Source organism: Chiloscyllium punctatum, chromosome 20, assembly GCF_047496795.1.
Source record: "Chiloscyllium punctatum isolate Juve2018m chromosome 20, sChiPun1.3, whole genome shotgun sequence".
In the NCBI taxonomy this organism is placed as follows: domain Eukaryota; kingdom Metazoa; phylum Chordata; class Chondrichthyes; order Orectolobiformes; family Hemiscylliidae; genus Chiloscyllium; species Chiloscyllium punctatum.
In genome coordinates this window covers 14327754-14342619 of record NC_092758.1, presented here as the reverse complement: position 1 = coordinate 14342619, position 14866 = coordinate 14327754, and the positions used below count along the sequence as shown (strand labels likewise).

General features: G+C 47.6%; 1 protein-coding gene across 1 annotated transcript in view; it reads right to left on the bottom strand.

The window, feature by feature from the left end:
* Window positions 1-14866, bottom strand: part of LOC140491773 (tyrosine-protein kinase ITK/TSK-like) — a 78330-nt gene that overhangs the window by 28184 nt on the left and 35280 nt on the right. The window contains exon 9 of the mRNA XM_072590176.1: window positions 12023-12102. Coding sequence (XP_072446277.1) covers window positions 12023-12102 — 80 coding nt within the window. The remainder of the gene's footprint in view (window positions 1-12022; window positions 12103-14866) is intronic.

Below are 14866 nucleotides of genomic sequence, written 5' to 3'. Positions count from 1 at the left end.
GGGTTAGCTGTATACAGTGTGGATTGTTGGGGTGTGAGAGAGGGTTAGCTGTATACAGTACGGAGTGTTAGAGAGGGTTAGCTGTATACAGTGTGTAGTGTTGGGATGTAAGAGGGCGTTAGTTATATACAGTGTGTAGTGTTGGTTTGTGAGAGAGGGTTAGCTGTACACAATGTGGAGTGTTGGTGTGTGAGAGAGGTTTAGCTATTTCCAGCGTGGTGTATTCGGGTGTGAGAGAGGGTTACCTGTTTTCAGTGTCGTGTGTTGGGGTGTGAGAGAGGGTTAGCTGTATACAGTGTGTAGTGTTGCTGTGTGAGAGAGGGGTAGCTGCATACAGCGTGGCATATTCGGGTGTAAGAGGGTGAGCGGTATACTGTGTGAAATGTTGGGGTGTGAGAGAGGTTTAGCTGTATATAGTGTGGAGTGTTTGGTTTGAGAGAGGGTTAGCTGTCAACAGTGTGTAGTGTTGGTGTGTGAGAGAGGGTTAGCTGTGTACAGTGTAAAATGTTGGGGTGTGAGAGAGGGTAAGCTGTATACAGTGTGGAGTATTGGGGAGTAAGAGAGTGTTAGCTGTATACAGTGTAGAGTGTGGGGTGTGAGCGAGGGTTAGCTGTATACACTGTGGAGTGTTGGCGTATGAGAGAGGGTTTGATCTATGCAGTGTGCAGTGTTGGGGTGTGAGAGATGGGTAGCTGTATAAAGTGTGCAGTGTTGGTGTCTGAGAGAGGTTTAGCTGTATACAGTGTGAACTGTTGGGGTGTGAGAGAGCATTAGCTGCGTACAGTGTAGAGAGTTGTGGTATGAGAGGGGGTTAGCTGTATACAGTGTGGAGCATTGGGGTGTGAAAGAGGGTTAGATGTATACAGTGTAGAGTTTTGGTGTGTGAGAGAGGTTTAGCTGTATACAGTGTGGAGTGTTGGTGTGTGAGTGAGGGTTAGCTGTACACAGTGTGTACTGTTGGGATGTGTAGAGAGGGTGAGCGGTATACAGTGTGAACTGTTGGGATGTGAGAGAGCATTAGCTGCATACAGTGTGTATTGGTAAGTGTGAGAGAGGGTTAGCTGTATACATTGCGGAGCATTGGGGTGTGAGAGAGGATTAGCTGTATACAGTGTGCAGTGTTGGGGTGTGAGAGAGGGATAGGTGTATACAGTGTAGAGTGTTGGTGTGTAAGAGAGGGTTACCTGTATACAGTGTTTAGTGTTGGGGTGTGAGAGAGGTTTAGCTGTGCCCAGTGTGGAGTGTTGGGGTGTGAGAGAAGATTAGCTGTATACAGTGTGAAATGTCGGGGAGTGAGAGAGGGTTAGCTATATACAGTGTGCAGTGTTGGGGTGTGAGAGAAGATTAGCTGTATACAGTGTGCAGTAAAATACTGGATTAGTGGTGCTGGAAGAGCACAGCAGTTCAGGCAGCATCCAACGAGCAGCGAAATCGACGTTTCGGGCAAAAGCCCTTCATCAGGAATAAAGGCAGTGAGCCTGAAGCATGGAGAGATAAGCTAGAGGAGGGTGGGGGTGGAGAGAGAGTAGCATAGAGTACAATGGGTGAGTGGGGGAGGAGATGAAGGTGATAGGTCAAGGAGGAGAGGGTGGAGTGGATAGGTGGAAAAGGACATAGGCAGGTCGGACAAGTCCGGACAAGTCAAGGAAACAGTTACTGAGCTGGAAGTTTGAAACTAGGGTGAGGTGGGGGAAGGGGAAATGAGGAAGCTGTTGAAGTCCACATTGATGCCCTGGAGTTGAAGTGTTCCGAGGCGGAAGATGAGGTGTTCTTCCTTCAGACGTCTGGTGGTGAGGGAGCGGCAGTGAAGGAGGCTCAGGACTTCCATGTACTCGGCAGAGTGGGAGGGGGAGTTGAAATGTTGGGCCACGGGGCGGTTTGGTTGATTGGTGCGGGTGTCTCGGAGATGTTCCCTAAAGTGCTCTGCTAGGAGGCGCCCAGTCTCCCCAATGTAGAGGAGACCACATCGGGAGCAACGGATACAATAAATGATATTAGTGGATGTGCAAGTAAAACTTTGATGGATGTGGAAGGCTCCTTTAGGGCCTTGGATAGAGGTGAGGGAGGAGGTGTGGGCGCAGGTTTTACAGTTCCTGCGGTGGCAGGGGAAAGTGCTAGGATGGGAGGGTGGGTCGTAGGGGGGTGTGGACCTGACCAGGTAGTTCTGGAGGGAACGGTCTTTGCGGAAGGCGGAAAGGGGTGGGGAGGGAAATATATCCCTGGTGGTGGGGTCTGTTTGGAGGTGGCGGAAATGTCGGCGGATGTGCAGTGTTGGGGTGTGAGAGAGGGTTAGCTGTATACAGTGTGAAATGTTCGGGTGTGAGAGAGGGATATCTGTATAAAGTGTGAAATGTCGGGGTGTGAGAGAGGGTTAGCTGTATACAGTGTGTAGTGTTTGGGTGTGGTAGAGGGTTCGCTGTATACAGTGTGGAGTGTTGATGTGTGAGAGGGGGTTAGCTGTATACAGTGTGGTGTGTGGGGGTGTGAGAGAGGGTTTGCTGTATTCTGTGTGAAATGTTGGGGTGTGAGAGAGGGTTAGCTGTATAGAGTGCGCAGTGTTAGAGAGGGTTAGCTATATACAGTATGTAGTGTTGCGGTGTAAGAGGGCGTTAGTTATATACAGTGTGTAGTGTTGGTTTGTGAGAGAGGGTTAGCTGTACACAATGTGGAGTGTTGGTGTGTGAGAGAGGTTTAGCTATTTCCAGCGTGGCGTATTCGGGTGTGAGAGAGGGTTACCTGTTTTCAGTGTCGTGTGTTGGGGCGTGAGAGAGGGTTAGCTCTATACAGTGTGTAGAGTTGGGGTGTGAGAGAGGGGTAGCTGTATACAGTGTGTAGTGTTGCTGTGTGAGAGAGGGGTAGCTACATACAGCGTGGCATATTCGGGTGTGAGAGGGTGAGCGGTATACTGTGTGAAATGTTGGGGTGTGAGAGAGGTTTAGGTGTATACAGTGTGGAGTGTTGGGGTGTGAGAGAGGGTTAGCTGTATACAGTGTGGAGTATTGGGGAGTAAGAGAGTGTTAGCTGTATACAGTGTAGAGTGTGGGGTATGAGTGAGGGTTAGTTGTATACAGTGTGAAATGTTGGGGTGTGAGCGAGGGTTAGCTGTATTCAGTGTGGAGTGTTGGGGAGTAAGAGAGTGTTATTTGTATACAGTGTGGAGTGTTGGGGAGTAAGAGAGTGTTATTTGTATACAGTGTGGAGTATTGGGGTGTGAGAGAGGGTTAGCTGTATACACTGTGGAGGGTTGGCGTATGAGAGAGGGTTTGATGTATGCACTGTGCAGTGTTGGGGTGTGAGAGATGGGTAGCTGTATAAAGTGTGCAGTGTTGGTGTTTGAGAGAGGTTGAGCTGTATACAGTGTGGAGTGTTGGTGTATGAGTGAGGGTTAGCTGTATACAGTGTGAAATGTTGGGGTGTGAGAGAGCTTTAGCTGCATACAGTGTGTATTGGTAAGTGTCAGAGAGGGTTAGCTGTATACAGTGTGGAGTGTTGGGTTGTGAGAGAGGTTTAGCTGTATACAGTGTGCAGTGTTGGGGTGTGAGAGAGGGATAGGTGTATACAGTGTAGAGTGTTGGTGGGTAAGAGAGGGTTACCTGTATACAGTGTTTAGTGTTGGGGTGTGAGAGAGGTTTAGCTGTGCACAGTGTGGAGTGTTGGGGTGTGAGAGAGGGTTAGCTATATACAGTGTGCAGTGTTGGTTTGCGAGAGAAGATTAGCCGTATACAGTGTGCAGTAAAATACTGGATTAGTGGTGCTGGAAGAGCACGGCAGTTCAGGCAGCATCCAATGAGCAGCGAAATCAACGTTTCAGGCAAAAGCCCTTCATCTGGAATAAACGCAGTGAGCCTGAAGCATGGAGAGATAAGCTAGAGGAGGGTGGGGGTGGGGAGAAAGTAGCATAGAGTACAATGGGTGAGTGGGGGAGGAGATGAAGGTGATAGGTCAAGGAGGAGAGGGTGGAGTGGATAGGTGGAAAAGGAGATAGGCAGGTCGGACAAGTCCGGACAGGTCAAGGAGACAGTGCTGAGCTGGAAGTTTGAAACTAGGGTGAGGTGGGGGAAGGGGAAATGAGGAAGCTGTTGAAGTCCACATTGATGCTCTGGGGTTGAAGTGTTCCAAGGCGGAAGATAAGGCGTTCTTCCTCCAGGTGTCTGGTGGTGAGGGAGCGGCGGTGAAGGAGGCCCAGGACCTCCATGTCTTTGGCAGAGTGGGATGGGGAGTTGAAATGTTGGGCCACGGGGCGGTGTGGTTAATTGGTGCGGGTGTCTCGGAGATGTTCCCTAAAGCGCTCTGCTAGGAGATGCCCAGTCTCCCCAATGTAGAGGAGACCACATCGGGAGCAACGGATACAATAAATGATATTAGTGGATGTGCAGGTAAACTTTGATGGATGTGGAAGGCTCCTTTAGGGCCTTGGATAGAGGTGAGGGAGGAGGTGTGGGCGCAGGTTTTACAGTTCCTGCGGTGGCAGGGGAAAGTGCCAGGATTGGAGGGTGGGTCGTAGGGGGGTGTGGACCTGACCAGGTAGTCGCGGAGGGAACGGTCTTTGCGGAAGGCGGAAAGGGGTGGGGAGGGAAATATATCCCTGGTAGTGGGGTCTGTTTGGAGGTGGCGGAAATGTCGGCGGATGTGCAGTGTTGAGGTGTGAGAGAGGGATATCTGTATACAGTGTGAAATATTGGGGTGTGAGAGAGGGTTAGCTGTATACAGTGTGAAATGTTCGGGTGTGAGAGAGGGTTAGCTGTATAAAGTGTGAAATGTTCGGGTGTGAGAGAGGATTATGTGTATACAGTGTGAAATGTCAGGGTGTGAGAGAGGGTTAGCTGTCTACAGTGTGCAGTGTTGCGGTGGGAGAGAGGGTTATCTGTATACAGTGTGAAGTGTTGGGGTGTGAGTGAGGGTTAGCTGTATTCAGTGTCATGCGTGGGGTGTGCAAGAGGGTTAGCTGTATACAGTGTGTCGTGTTTGGGTGTGATAGTGGGTTAGCTGTATACAGTGTGGTGTGTTGGGGTGTGAGAGGGGGTTAGCTCTATACAGTGTGGAGTGTTGGTGTGTGAGTGAGGGTTAAGTGTACACAGTGTGTACTGTTGGGGTGTGTAGAGAGTGTGAGCGGTATACAGTGTGAACTGTTCGGGTGTGAGAGAGCGTTAGCTGCATACAGTGTATATTGGTAAGTGTGAGAGAGGGTTAGCTATATACAGTGTGGAGCATTGGGGTGTGAGAGAGGTTTAGCTGTGCCCAGTGTGGAGTGTTGGGGTGTGAGAGAGGGTTAGCTATATACAGTGTGCAGTGTTGGTGTGTGAGAGAGGGTTAGCTATATACAGTGTGCAGTGTTGGTTTGCGAGAGAAGATTAGCTGTATACAGTGTGCAGTAAAATACTGGATTAGTGGTGCTGGAAGAGCACAGCAGTTCAGGCAGCATCCAACGAGCAGCGAAATCGACGTTTCGGGCAAAAGCCCTTCATCTGGAATAAACGCAGTGAGCCTGAAGCATGGAGAGATAAGCTAGAGGAGGGTGGGGGTGGGGAGAGAGTAGCATAGAGTACAATGGGTGAGTGGGGGAGGAGATGAAGGTGATAGGTCACGGAGGAGAGGGTGGAGTGGATAGGTGGAAAAGAAGATAGGCAGGTCGGACAAGTCCGGACAAGTCATGGGGACAGTGCTGAGCTGGAAGTTTGAAACTAGGATGAGGTGGGGGAAGGGGAAATGAGGAAGCTGTTGAAGTCCACATTGATGCCCTGGAGTTGAAGTGTTCCGAGGCGGAAGATGAGGTGTTCTTCCTCCAGACGTCTGGTGGTGAGGGAGCGGCGGTGAATGAGGCCCAGGACCTCCATGTCCTTGGCAGAGTGGGAGGGGGAGTTGAAATGTTGGGCCACGGGGCGGTTTGGTTGATTGGTGCGGGTGTCTCGGAGATGTTCCCTAAAGCGCTCTGCCAGGAGGCGCCCAGTCTCCCCAGTGTAGAGGAGACCACATCGGGAGCAACGGATACAATAAATGATATTAGTGGATGTGCAAGTAAAACTTTGATGGATGTGGAAGGCTCCTTTAGGGCCTTGGATAGAGGTGAGGGAGGAGGTGTCGGTGCAGGTTTTACAGTTCCTGCGGTGGCAGGGGAAAGTGCCAGAATGGGAGGGTGGGTTGTAGGGGGGTGTGTGGACCTGACCAGGTAGTTCCGGAGGGAACGGTCTTTGCGGAAGGCGGAAAGGGGTGGGGAGGGAAATATATCCCTGGTAGTGGGGTCTGTTTGGAGGTGGCGGAAATGTCGGCGGATGTGCAGTGTTGGGGGGTGAGAAAGGGTTAGCTGTATACAGTGTGAAATGTTCGGGTGTGAGAGAGGGTTAGCTGTATACAGTGTGAAATGTTGGGATGTGAGAGAGGATTATGTGTATACAGTGTGAAATGTCGGGGTGTGAAAGAGGGTTATCTGTATACAGTGTGCAGTGTTGCGGTGGGAGAGAGGGTTAGCTGTATCCAGTGCGTAGTATTGGGGTGTGAGAGAGGGTTAGCTGTATACAGTGTTGAGTGCAGTACTCACTCAGAACTGAGCAGCCAACACTGCAGCACTCCCTCTCTACTGATATTTCAATAATGCAGCACTCCCAGAGAACCGACATTTCAACAATTCAGCAGTCCCTCTGCACTGACAAAGCAACAATACAGCTTTCCCATTTACTGACAATTCAATAATGCAGCACTCCTTCATTACTCACAATTCAACAGTGCAGCACTCCCTCAGTCCAGACAATTCCACAGTGCAGCACACCCAAAGAACTGAAAATTCAATAGTGCAGCACTCCCTCAATACTGACAATTCAACAATGCAGCATTCACTCAGTTGTGGCAATTCAATAATGCAGCACTCCTTCAGTACTGGCAACTCAACAAGGCAGCACTCACACAGAACTGTCAATGTAGTAATGCAGCACTCCCTCTGAACTGACAATCCAACAAAACAGCTCTCACTTGGTCCTGACAATGTTGCAATGCAGCACTCCCTCATTACTGACAATTAAACAGAGCAGCTCTCCCTCAGAATTGACAATTCAATAATGCAGCACTCCTTCAGAACTGACAATTCAACAATGCAGTACTCACACAGAACTGACAATTTAATAATGCAGCACTCCTTCGGTACTGACAATCTGGGAATGCTGCACTCCCTCAGTACTGACAATTCAATAATGTAGCACTCACACAGCACTGCCAATTCAATACTGCAGCACTCCCTCAGTACTGACAATTCCACAATGCAACATTCCCTCAGAACTGACAATTCAACAATGCAGCACTCCCTCAGGACTGAAAATTCAACAGTGCAGCATTCCCTTGGTACTAATAATTCAGCAGTGCAGCACTCCATTAGTACTGACAATTCAATAATGCAGCACTCCCACAGCACTGTCAATTCAGTACTGCAGCACTCTCTCAGTACTGATAATTCCACAATGCAACACGCCCACATAGCCAACAATTCAACAGTGCAGCACTCCCTCAGAACTGACAATTCAACAGTGCAGCACTCCCTCAGTACTGATAATTCAACAATGCAGCACTCCTTCAGTACTGACAACTTAATAATGCATCACTTGCTCAGTACTGTCTTTTCAATAATGCAGCACTCCCTCAGAACTGACAATTCAACAGAGTAGCACTCCTTCGGTACTCACAATTCAACAGTGCAGCACTCAAACAGAATTGACAATTTAATAATGCAGCACTCCTTTGGTACTGACAATTTGGGAATGCAGCACTCCCTCAGTACTGTCAATTTAAAACTGCAGCACTCCCTTAGTACTGACAACTCCACAAAGCAACACGCCCACATAGCCAACAATTCAATAGCGCAGCATTCCCTCAGAACTGACAATTCAACAGTGCAGCAATCCCTCAGTACTGACATTTCAAAAATGCAGCACTCCTTCAGTACTGACAATTCAACAGAGTAGCACTCGCTCAGTACTGACAACTTAATAATGCTGCATTCTCTCAGTACTGACATTTCAATAATGCAACACTCCCTCAGAACTGGCAATTCAACAATGCAGCACTCCCACAGCATTTTCAATTCAATACTGCAGCACTCCCTCAGTACTGACAATTCCACAATGCAACACTCCCACATAGCCAACAATTCAACAGTGCAGCATTTCCTCAGAACTGACGATTCAACAGTGCAGCATGCCCTCAGTTCTGACAACTTAATAATTCAGCACTCTCTCAGTACTGACAAGTCAATAATGCAGCACTCTCTCAGAACTGACAATTCAACAGAGTAGCAATCCTTCAGAACTGACAATTCAACAGTGCAGCACTTGCTCAGTGCTGATAATTTAATAATGCAGCACTCCTTCAGGACTGACTATTCAATAATGCAGCACTTCTCCAACCTGGCAAGTCAACAGTGCAGCACTCCATCAAAACTGATAATATAACAAATCAGCACTCCCTCAGTGCTGGCAATTCAATACTGCAGCACTCCCTGAGTACTGAAAATTCCACAATGCAGCACTCCCACATAGCCGACAATTCAACAGTGCAGCATTCCCTCAGTACTGACAACTTAACAATGCAGCACTCTCAGTACTGACATTTCAATAATGCAGCACTCCTTCAGTACTGACAATTCAACAATGCAGCACTCCTTCAGTACTGACAATTCAACAATGCAGCACTCCCTCAGTACTGAGAATTCACCAGTGCAGCACTCCCTCAGTGACTGCTATTTCAACAATGCGGCACTCCCACAGCACTGATAATTCAAAAGCGCAGCACTCTCTTAGTACTGAAAATTCAATAATGCAGAACTCCCTCAGAACTGACAATTCAACAATGCAGCACTCCCTCAGCACTGACAATTCACCAGTGCAGCACTCCTCAATACTGCCATTTCAACAGTGCGGCAGTCCCACAGCACTGATAATTCACCAGTGCAGCACTCCCTCAGAACTGACAATTCAATAATGCAGCACTCCCTCAGTACTGACAATTCAACAGTGCAGCACTCCCTTCGTACTGATAATTCAACAGTGCAGCACTCCATCAGTACTGACAATTCAATAATGCAGCACTCCCACAGCACTGTCAATTCAATACTGCAGCACTCTCTCAGTACAATTCCACTATGCAACACGCCCACATAGCCAACAATTCAAAGGTGCAGCATTCCCTCAGAACTGACAATTCAACAGAGTAGCAGTCCTTCAGTACTGACAATTCAACAGTGCAGCTCTCATACAGGACTGACAATGCAGTAATGCAGCACTCCCTCAGAACTGACATTTCAATATTGCAGCACTCACTCAGTACTCAATTCAACAATCCAGCACTCACTCAGTACTGACAATTCAACAGTGCAGCACTCCCTCAGTTGTGACAATACAACAATGCAGTACCACTTCAGAACTGACAATTCAATAATGCAGCATTCCCTCAGAACTGATAATACAACAATGCAGCACCCTCTCAGTACTGACAATTCAATAGTGCAGCACTCCCACAGTACTGACAAGTCAACAATTTAGCTCATCCTTGTTACTGACAGTGCAACAATGCAGCACTCCCACAGCACTGACAATTCAGTAATGCAACACTTGCTCAGAACTGACAATTCAACAGTGCAGCACTCCATCAGAACTGACAATTCAATAATGCTGCATTTCCTCACTTCTGACAATTCAACAAGGCAGCACTCCCTCAGTACTGACAATTCGACAGTGCAGCACTCCCTCAGTACTGACAATTCGACAGTGCAGCACTCCCTCAGGACTGACAATTCAACAGTGCAGCACTCCCTCAGAACTGACAATTCAACAGTGCAGCACTCCCTCAGTACTGACAATTAAACAGTGCAGCACTCCCTCAGGACTGACAATTCAACAGTGCAGCACTCCCTCAGAACTGACAATTCAACAGTGCAGCACTCCCTCAGTACTGACGATTAAACAGTGCAGCACTCCCACAGAACTGACAATTCACTAATGTAGCCCTCCGTCAGCACAGCCAATTCAACAATGTAGAACTCCCTCATTACTGACAATGCAATAATACAGCACACCCTCAGAATTGACAATTCAACAATGCAGTACTGACACAGAACTGACAATTCAGTAATGCAGCATCCCCTCAGACATTTCAATACTGTAGCACTCCCTCAGTTATCAATTCAGCAATACAGCATCCCCTCAGTACTGACAATTCAACAATGTAATACTCCCTCTTCAATGACAATCCAATAATGCAGCACTCCCTCAGAACTAACAATTCAGCAATCCAGCACTGACACAGAACTGACAATTCAGTAATGCAGCATTCCCTCAGAACTGATATTTCAATACTGCAGCACGCCCTCCAAACTGACAACTCATTCATGCAGCACTCCCTCAGTACTGACAATTCAACAGTGCAGCACTCCCTCAGTACTGACACTTCTGTAATGCAGCACTCCCTCAGAACTGGAAATTCAACAATATAGCTCTGCCTCGGTACTGATAATACAACAATGCAGCACTTCCAAATTACTGACAATTCAATAGTGCAACACTTCCTCATTACTCACAATTCAATAATGCAGCAGTCCCGCAGTTCTGACAATTCAATAATGCAGCACTCCATCAATTCAATAACGCAACGCTCTTTCTGAACTGACAATTCAACAGTGCAGCACTACCTCAGAAATGGAAATTCAGCAATACAGCTCTCCCACTGTACTGATAATTCAACAATGCAACACTCCCACAAACTAACAATTCAAAGTGCAGCATTCCCTCAGTACTGACAATTCAACAGTGCACCACTCCCTCAGTACTGATAATTCCACAACACAACACTCCCACATAACTGACAATTCAAAAGTGCAGCATTCACTCAGAACTGACAATTCAACACTGCAGCATACCCTTTATACTGAAAATTCAATAATGCAGCACTCACACAGAACTGACAATTCAACAGTGCAGCACTCCCTCAGTACTGACAATTCAACAGTGCAGCACGCCCACAGAACTAACAATTCAACAATCCAGCACTGACACAGATCTGGCAATTCACTAATGCAGCATTCCCTCAGAACTGACATTTCAACAGTGCAGCAATCCTTTTGAACTGACAATTCAACAGTGCAACACTCCCTCAGTACTGATAAATCAACAGTGCAACACTCCCTCAGTACTGATAAATCAACAGTGCACCACTCCCTCAGTACTGATAATTCGGTAATGCAGCACTCCCTCAGTACTGAAAATACAATACTGTAGCAGTTGCTCATTATTGACAGTTCAACAGTGCAGCACTCCCTCAGTACTGACAACTCAGTAATGCAGCACTCCCTCAGAACTGGAAATTTAACAATACAGCTCTCCCTTGGTACTGATACTTCAATAATGCAGCACTCCTTCATTACTGACAATTCAATAAGGCAGCATTCCCTCAGTAGTGACAATTTAATAATGCAGTACTGACACAGAATTGACAATTCAGTAATGCGGCATTCCCTCAGAACTGACATTTCAATACTATAGCACTCCCTCAGTAACAATGCAACAGTCCCACAATTCTGGCAATTCAATAATGCAACACTCCCTTTGTCCTGACAATTCAGCAGTGGAGCATTCCCTCAGCACTGACAATTCAATAATGCAGCACTCTCTCAGTACTGATAATTCAACAATGCAGCACTCCCTCAGATCTGACAATTCATTCATGCAGCATTCCCCGAAAACTGCCAGCTCAATAATGCAGCACCCCTTCATACTGACAATTCAACAGTGCAGCACACCCTGAAACCGACCATTCAACCATGCAGCACTCTCTCAGTACTTACAATTTAGTAATGCAGCACTGCCTCAATACTGACAATTCAACAGTGCAGCATTCGTTCAGTTCTAGCAATTCAATAATGCAGCACTCCCTCAGCACTGACAATTCAATAATGCAGCACTCCCTCAGCACTGACAGTTCAATAATGTTGCCCTCTTTCCCAAATGTTATGGTAATGATCCCACAGCAGGTTGTTACAATGAGTTACCTGGTCGCTTTAATGAAGACCGAGACTGTGTACATTCCAGCCTGTCTCGAATCCCTCACCATGAAAGCTCCTTGTTTGCCCTGAAACATTAAAAGATGAATAATTATTAGGCCCACTGCATCACACAAAGACACATCATATGAGGGATTCCAGCCTGTGACCAAAATACTTGATTTAAGGAGGAGATGCAGCAGAATGTTAGGAATGTTTTTCCGAGGGAATTTCAGAGCCTTGCTAGTGAAGCCAATGAGGCAGGGGTGGACTTTTTGATATCAGGAGATTTGCCAGGGCCTAGGTGTTGCAGCAAGTTTGTGTCCTCAGTTATGGGATTGGTGGAGGTCAGAAATGGACAGTGGCAGGTTTAAAGACAATGCGGGCAAGGTGTGATGGTGATAGCTCATAGCAGCGGGTGGAGCGGACAGGTGAATGAAGATGGACAGATAGGACAGTTCACAAGGGTGGTGCCGAGTTGGAGGGTTGGATCAGGGATGAGGTGGAAGGATAGGGGAGATGAGGAAACTGGTGAAAGCGGCATTGATGCAGCGTGGTTGGAGGGTCCCAAGGTGGAAGGTGAGGCATTCTTCCTCCAGGTGTCGGGTCGCTAAGATTTGGCGGTGGAGGGGGCCCAGGACTTGCAAGTCCTTAGCAGGATGGGAGGGGGAGTTGAAGTGGTTGGCCACAGCATGGTGAACTCGCACATGGACCAGACTAGGGGAGGATGGCAGATTTCCTTTGCTAAAGGACATTAGTGAACCAGCTGGGTTTCGCCAACAAGGGTTTCATGGTCATTATTAGTCTCTTAATTCCAAATACTTATTGAATTCAAATTCCACCATCTGCCTAGCGGGGGATTTGAATCTGGGTCCCCAGGGCTTTGCCCTGGTTCCTGTATTAATAGCTCAGTGTTGATACGACTAGGCCATCAACTCCCTATATTTCCAGTCCTGAAATTTGACCTGCACTAACAAAAGTTAAGGACTATCAAATCAGTCGTGATCTCATTGACTGGTGGAGCAGACTCGATGGGCTGAATGGCCTACTTCTGCTTCTGTGTTTTATGGGTTTTCTGGACAGAGCGCCAAGCCAACAGCTCATAAGATCACTCTAGACATTTTCTTACTGTGCCTAATGCGTCCAAAATGAAACAGGAATACATTATTTGAGTGACTTTGGGAAAAACCGGGTGGGTTTCAATGAACTGGTTTTCACAGCAGAGTTGATACAAATGTGAAGGGCAAAATGTCCTCTATCTGTGTTAAATGGACCATGGCAATGAATATTGTGGTGTAGACATTCTGCTCCTGGATTCATAACGAGTTAGTAATTCACCAGAAATTGAGAACCATCAGTTCATTTTAGAGGAGATGGGTTAGGGTTAAACTAGTTATTCAGATGCTCAGGCTAAATGCTTGGGGGAAGCCACAGGTTCAAATCCCACCATTGCAGCTGGTGGAAATTAAATTCAATTAATAAACCTGGAATGAGTCTTCATAATGGTGACTATTCCAACAATCACCAATTGTAAAAACCTATCTGGTTCACCAATGTTCTTTAGGGAAGGGGATCTGCAATCCTAACTTGGTCTGGCCTAGCTCACATTAACCTGGTTGACTGTCCTCTGTAATGGTCTCACAATCCTCTCAGTACAAGGGCAATTAGCGATGGGTAACAAACACTGACCTTGCCAACAAAGGCCACATCCAATGAAAGAATGTTTGAAAACCTGGTTTCCATAGCAGTGTTTGAGGAGCTGTTGTACTGACATTAAAAACCCCATCTGGTTCCGGAATATCCTTTAGTAAAGGAAACGTGGAGACCGTTCCCTCCGCGACTACCTGGTCAGGTCCACACCCCCCTACGACCCACCCTCCCATTCTAGCACTTTCCCCTGCCACCGCAGGAACTGTAAAACCTGTGCCCACACCTCCTCCCTCACCTCTATCCAAGGCCCTAAAGGAGCCTTCCACATCCATCAAAGTTTCACCTGCACATCCACTAATATCATTTATTGTATCCGTTGCTCCCGATGTGGTCTCCTCTACACTGGGGAGACTGGGCGCCTCCTAGCAGAGCGATTTAGGGAACATCTCCGAGACACCCGCACCAATCAACCAAACCGCCCCGTGGCCCAACATTTCAACTCCCCCTCCCACTCTGCCAAGGACAAGGAGGTCCTGGGCCTCCTTCACCGCCGCTCCCTCACCACCAGACGCCTGGAGGAAGAACGCCTCATCTTCTGCCTCGGAACACTTCAACTCCAGGGCATCAATGTGGACTTCAGCAGCTTCCTCATTTCCCCTTCCCCCACCTCATCCTAGTTTCAAACTTCCAACTCAGTAACTGTCTCCTTGACTTGTCCGGACTTGTCCGACCTGCCTATCTTCTTTTCCACCTATCCACTCCACCCTCTCCTCCTTGACCTATCACCTTCATCTCCTCCCCCACTCACCCATTGTACTCTATGCTACTCTCTCCCCACCCCCACCCTTCTCTCGCTTACCTCTCCACGCTTCAGGCTCACTGCCTTTATTCCTGATGAAGGGCTTTTGCCCGAAACGTCGATTTCACTGCTCGTTGGATGCTGCCTGAACTGCTGTGCTCTTCCAGCACCGCTAATCCAGTATATAGTCATGGAGAAGTACAGCACGGAAACAGGCCCTTCGATCCAACCCATCCATGCCGACCAGATATCCTAAATAAATCTTGTTCCATTTGCCAGCACTTGGCCCATATCCATGTAAACCCTTTCTATTCATATACCCATCCACATGCCTTTTAAATGCTGTAATTGTACCAGCCTCCACCACTTCACCTGGCAGCTCATTCCATACACGTACCATCCTC